At 31.9% G+C, this 7068-nt stretch overlaps 1 protein-coding gene across 1 annotated transcript; it reads right to left on the bottom strand.

Moving 5' to 3' along the window:
* Positions 1–2351: 2351 nt before the first annotated feature.
* Positions 2352–5557, bottom strand: LOC112524520 (cytochrome P450 CYP72A219-like). Its single transcript, XM_025134369.1, has 5 exons — positions 5232–5557; positions 4549–4772; positions 4200–4444; positions 2950–3334; positions 2352–2870 (listed from the first exon to the last, which is right to left on the bottom strand). Exons 1-5 carry the CDS (start codon positions 5515–5517, stop codon positions 2445–2447), a joined length of 1566 nt encoding a protein of 521 aa, XP_024990137.1. The 5' UTR covers positions 5518–5557; the 3' UTR covers positions 2352–2444.
* Between the last annotated feature and the right edge of the window lie 1511 nt (positions 5558–7068).

The raw sequence follows: 7068 nt of genomic DNA, 5'->3' as shown, positions 1-7068 counted from the left end.
TAAATTAGTAATAATGTTTAAGGGTTGTTTACCAAATTTTTTATTAAGTTTTGTATGGATAAATTTGTCTATCTGGATAAATTTGTCTGTCTGGTTAAATGGGTGTTGTTGTTTACTTTTTTTTATCTGAACCAAGAGTCTGAATAACATAAATGACCGATTTACCCCCCAATATTAATTATTTGAACATCCAAACAAAAAATCATAAAGAGGCCGACGATGGGGTATCTCATATGGGAAGGTGGGGGTGCTTTAAATAAGGGGTAGGGTGTCATTTATGTGGCTGAATGGGGACAACTCACCATTTCTATCTGTGCGATTAAGCCATTTTTCTGTGCGAATAAGCCGTAAGTAAACAACTCAAATGAGTTGTGCGAATAAACTAGATAGACCAATAAGTCTAATTAAACCGCAAGTAAACAATTACTTAATAGGATGTATTTTAGAAAATGTCTTGTTTAGTTAGCGACCACTATTTTTTTGTCACCAAAGCTTCCAACTTAGTGACCACTATTTTTTGTTATCAACATTTGTAAATATTCAATTAGTTAGTGACCACTATTTTTAGTCACTAATCATTTCAATTTAGTGACCGCTATTTTTTGTCACTAAACTTCCAACCTAATGACCACTATTTTTTGTCACTAACATTCCTAAGTAACACCAACTAGTTAGTGACCACTATTTTGGTCACTAATTATTTCAAATTCATGACTAATTTGTTTGTTGTCACTAAATAATTCATAACCCTAAAAATGTGAATAGTATTTTGATGTTGAGATATGTGAGTAAAAAGTTAGTTGGGTGCGAGGGAACTGGTTTTTAGTTGATCCGTTGCTGATCTGCGATGGATATTTTCCTTCGCTAATAGCCGTCGCTATTACTCTATTTTCTAGTAGTGAGAAAAAATTACATAAAATCACAATTCCATAGTTTTACAAGTTTTGTAGCTATTTGCACATGGTAGTTACGTTGAGTTTGACAAAATCAAGTGAATTCTTTTTTATATCGATTCAATTTAGGACCCCATTTTGACATTTGAGGGTGCAAAATGAGTAAAAGAGAACATTGTGGTTTGGGCATTCGGGTGCATTTACAGAAATCCAGAAACTTGATGAGACTTGAACCCCTTATAAGTAAAATGTTCTAGAAGACGGAACAAGTAAGGAAGATCGAGTGAGATGGGATAATATCTGACTGGTTTAAAATGAACGTGACTATTGATTTTGTCGTATATTTGATATGATTAAAATATAATAAATTCTTATTGTACATCTTAGGTTTGATAAGTTGAATTAAACAAGATAAAAATATTAAAATGATTCTAAAATATTATTTAATATTTTTCATCGTATAATAATTATAAATTACACACATCACCTTAGTATTTAAATAATTTTACAAAAGTTAAAAAGAATTTTATTTATAAAAAATACAACACTTATATCTTATAAATAATTTTAATTGTAAAATGTTCCACATTTTCTTACTAATATGTATATCTTACATATGTAAATCCTATTCATACAACGCACAAACACACAGGTTTGATACCTTATATACAAAGCCACACACGGAGCAATAACGAGTGTCGCACATCAATTGTGGACGGCTCTAATATCTGAAAGGAAATACGACAGTATTGATTGGTTTTCCCTTACATATCTATTGCTATGAAATATATGACGAAACTTTTTGAGACGTTAAAAATATGATTTCTTTACATTCTAGGATAAATCCTCGTGAAGCGATAATAGAGTTTATCTAAGTAAATGTACTTTAAGGGCCATTTATTATCAAAAACATTTTTTTATATTGTATTTACATTTACTAGCGTTTTAAAGAAATATTATTGCATCAAGAATCAAAATAAACTAATTCTATAATGATATATTGTACAAAGTTCAAAAATAAATAATTTAAGATTTTTATTATGTTATTTTTTGAATCGTAGATTTCAATGATATCATTTTTTCGTCAAGGAATTGTGAAATCTTTTTTTTCGCTAAGGTATATGATACAATATTTATAATTATATTGATGTTATCAACTAATGTTACAAATATAAATCAATGAATATAATGGTTAGTTTGATGAATTTTTTTTTAGGTTCAATTGACACTATAATATTAAATAATTATTCCACTTCTAATAACAATAACAAAGGTATTCAATTTTCAAAATTAATTGTTGAGTCATTGAATTAACAATTATTGATTCCTAAGATTGTTGTCATTAAAGTTGTAATATCATTCCTTGTACATCTTAGTATAAATCTTAGTATAAATCTATGATTGAAGTAACAATTATATATTAAGCTAAATAGTCATAAAATTTGGATGATAAAAAATGTCTAAATGGTTTTGCCAAACCTTATTATATTGTAGTCGCATACAATTCAAACAAAATAAAAGGGAAACATGTTTTCATCAAATATAAGTTGCTTAAAGTTTATGGAACATCAAATGAGCTCCAAACTCAGGTTGAAGAGTTAAGAWGGTATGCGGAGAATGAGAGTATGACGGAGATAGATTAAAGCTAAAGTTTTGTAGAATCATAGCAAGTGTCATTTTTGCTTCAAGGAAAGCAAAATTTTGTCCGACACATATACGTGGCCCCCCACCGAATGGAAAGTATGATGATTGTCCCTTGGTTGCTTTTGACACACCTTCGGAAAATCTCTCAGGGTTGAACTCCTTCACATCATCCCCCCATATTTCCTCGTCATGGTGCATCAGCAAGATGTGTAAAAAGACGTAAGATCCCGCTGGTAAAATTATGTTTCCTAATTTGGTGTCTTCATTTACCATTCTTCCTAGTGTTGCCACTGACGGATATAACCGAAGAACCTCATTGAAGATCATGTTAAGCTGTGACAAAGAACAATTAAAATACAATAAAAGGTAAGCACTATAAGAGGACGTTTCTTTGATATATCGATAGGCTTACAATTTTAAGACGACTTAATCCATCGATATTCAGTTTTTCCTTCCCAAAGACGAGTGAAACTTCGTCTCTTGCACGTGCTTGCCAATTTGTGTGTTGACCCAACAAGACCATAGTCCAAACAAGCAAATTTCCTGTGGTCTCTTGTCCAGCGATGTAAAAAAGCTTGCACTCTTCTATGATTTCCTTGATGCTTAATCCAGAATTACTACTTCCATGTTTTTTGATTTCTTTGGAATTCGAATCCAAGAGCACACCCAACAAGTCATCTTTAYTATTTTCCCCAGCTTTCATAGCGATCATTCTTTTATCAATGATACTCGTTATCAAAGCATTCATTTCTCTGTCTATTTCCTTTATCCTGTTATTTCTTTTTGTTGGCAATAAGCTACAAAGTTAAGTTTGATTATTAGTAAATAATAACTCTTCCTTGCCAAATATTAGGGGCACCCAACTTTGATAGTCGAATAAAAACAATTCATAGTGAAAATATAAAGTATCATGTTTTTCAATGGAAAATATATGGTGAGATGCATATACTTGTACATTTTGGTAATTGAAAAGATATAATATATATATATATATATATATATATATATATATATATAGGGGTACATTCAAGGAATAACTAATTAGTTTGTGATAACTGTGAGATCCAATCTCAACAACAACTCAATGGATAAATTAGGAAACTAATATTTTTGGTACTTTGACTTAAAATTATAATTAAAACACATTTTAGGTATTGTAAATTTGTTATCTCTCCTATCTCTCTCTCTCCTACCTCCGGCCTCCGACGAACACCATGTGATACTCTGAATACACCGAGATACACAATGTCATACCCAAAATACATACAATGTGATACTCAAAACATACCAAGTAACTTTGGTACCACTGTGATACCAACTATGGTACCACTGTGACACCAACTATGGTACCACTGTGATACCAGGTGTCGGGAATGCTCACAGGTGGATGTTTAGTGGTCGATCATCGAATACGACGTCTTGGTAAGACAAGATGACCAGAGGAGGTCACCGGAGTGGTGGTGGGTGCCGGAAAAGGCCATTGGATTTGGTCCCTGTGTGTCCGTGTGTGTGTCTATATATACATATATTAAAATAATTAAACTAATTAAAGTAAATTGATTAATCAACACAATTTACTAATTTACCCTTTGTTTGATTTTAGTAAATAACATTAATTATCTAAAAAAATAACATATAAAAATTTTGTTAAAAAACACTCACTTTGATCCCGGAATATAGATGGATTGTATAGTCTCTAGAACTAAGCCAAATAGTTCTTGTTGTAGTTCAAATATTCTTTTCCCTTCCTCAAAACTACTACCAAATGCTGTACGTGAAATCACATCACGTGTCAATGTTTGGAGGTAAGGCCACACATCCACTTCGCACGAACCTTCATTTTGTAACCTTTCTTCCCATTTCTTTATCATCTCAGCACAACCCATATAAAATTTGGGCACCATATGCTATCAAAAAGTAATTGTTATAATTTTCAAGTTTAAGCAAGAAAGGTCGGATTTATGATAACATTAACTTTCATGTTGTAATACGTAAGGCAAGAAGAACAAACCTTGAGCTTCTCGACATGAAAAGCTGGATTGATGATTTTTCTATGTTTCACCCATCGATCACCTTCAGTGGCTACTATACCTTTAACAAGAAACTTTTTAAATGGATGTCCTCCGGTCTGCTTCGGAAATTTATTGTAATTAGCTAATATCTCCTTTATCATAGTCGATTCGGTGATATGCACACAGGGTCTCGGCCCCAACCATGTGAAGGCACAATTCTTGCCTATACAATTAAAAAGTATTATTTATAGTCATGTAAAACGATCGTAATTGAAAGCAAGGTGACAAATGTACTGAGAATTTTAGGAAGAATTCATTTTATTTTACTGTTTTTGGATATGTAATTATGCTAGCTATGTGTATATTTGATTTATAAGTTTTCTTAATAAAAGGGTATTTTAATCAGATATTTCAATTATTCATCCAAAAAATTTCAAAATCAAAATTGCATTTATTGAAACTTATATAGTAGTTTTTAAAAGCTTGTTGTTTCTTAGTTTAAACCAAAATCATAAAATGATAATTATAATGCGTCAAAGATAAGTTTTATGTAGTATTAGATAACTTACTATATATACAAAACACAAATATAAAACTTAAAGTCAATTCTTAGAAAATAAATAATCGGAGAAGTTATCATCATAAGTAACAAAAATAAGGAAAAGAAAGCAAGAATTCGTACCGTAAGTACTGACGGTTTTATGAATAAAAGGTTGGATCCGAGTAACTATATCGTTCGTAAGATTGATCATGGGTCCAGATTTTTTGGCCTCCTTTGCCATCTTCACCATCTCTTTCATGTCTCCAAAAAAAAACTTGTAGGAGCTTCCCTTCAGCCCTTGCTCTCTTAGATACTTCTCCATCTTTTTTGGTCTCAACCAAACCCAATTCACAAATCTCCACCCATACCACACGACTAGTACAATTACTACTATTCCAACACCACATTCTGTTACGCTTACTTTCATCTTGGAGATAGTATGCACAACATAGTAGTCTGAATCTTGTGAATGTGGGAATTGAATAAGAAATTAAGAGATATTTATCTTTGTACAATGTTCACTTTAGCTACCCTATACTTTTGAGTAACTTATAATTATGCCTTGTTCTTTGTTTTCTTTTTCATTGGAGCCCACGTATTATCGAAGCAAGTAGATTGAGCACACACCATATATGACCTAGTTAACACCGCATTATTTGATATCAGATCATGGTCTCCATGATGTGGGCATAACATGGGCCTAATTTAATTAAGCCGAAAGACAAGAAACCTTAAATTGATAATTGAATTTTAGGATTTACACATTTTCGGTATCTATAACTTGAGGTATACAACAACATTTTCTTTGCACACCCTCAAAACCGTTAGTTTGCTTGTACCACTACAACAAATTCCGGTTTACAGGGCAACAAATTTGTTCGAGTGTCTAACAGATAACTTTATAACATCTAAAAAGGAATCCAGACTTAAATTTTTCTAAAACATTTGAAACATCAAAATATATATATATATATATATATATATATATATATATATATATATATATGGTTGTCAATTAAATTCAGGACCCCTTGGGAGATGGGAGTTGAGGGGGATTACATAACTATGTGATAAGAAATTAAGAATGCACTCGACACGTGGCGATAGTTGGTCCCTTCATGAGCAACATGTCTTGGGGTTGGACCCGCAAGCCTATCAATATTACCGGCACAACTAATGGCACCTGATGTTCCACGTGAATTAGCTATTAAGACTCTTTTTGGTTGATTTTTTATTAAGTTGGACGTATATAAAACTATTTGTATACATTGATTTGTTTAGGGAAAACAATTTATTTTAGGGAAAACTTCACAAATACGAAATCAACTTTTTCATTTTAAATGGTTTAGTCTCTATTTTTTTAAATGAAAAAACCATTATATGAATGATCAAGTTCCTGAATATTTTTTTAATAAATAAACTTCTCCTCTCCTCCAGCGATCATTGTTCCTCCTCTATAGATCGATTGATGCTCCTTCTCCTCCAGAGTCCGCTGCTCCCTCGACCCTCTTCATCTCTAGTTGCTCAATTTCTCCAAACTCAATCTTCTCTCTTGTTTCTCACTCGATCATTTGTTCCTAAAATTGAGCCATTTTTGTTCCTGAAATCTGCCCCTTGATTTTTTGCTAGGTTATTGGGTGTTTCCGAAAATCAAGCACTCAATTTTTTGTTGATTACAGTGGCAATCAGACCAATGTTTCTATGTTAGGGTTCTTCATCTTTCTTGCTTGTTGTGAGTTTCTTTCTTAGGGTTCTTCATCTTTCTTTTTTTTTTTCTTGTGATTTAGGGTTTGATGTGAGTTTTTGATTTAGGATTCAAATTTAGTTTTTATACGCTTTCTGGGATGAATTTTTACTAAACTATTGTTGATTTTGGGTTTGATTTTGATCTATTGTTGCTCTGATAATCGTAGGAGACTGGTTTTCCTTTAATGTAAAATAAAGGGTAAAATAATATATTTTCACCATTCAGACCGTT

Source organism: Cynara cardunculus (genome assembly GCF_001531365.2).
Source record: "Cynara cardunculus var. scolymus isolate 2C chromosome LG 13, CcrdV1, whole genome shotgun sequence".
In the NCBI taxonomy this organism is placed as follows: domain Eukaryota; kingdom Viridiplantae; phylum Streptophyta; class Magnoliopsida; order Asterales; family Asteraceae; genus Cynara; species Cynara cardunculus.
Note: the sequence above shows the minus strand (reverse complement) of the source record. Positions and strands in the feature narration are given on the sequence as shown.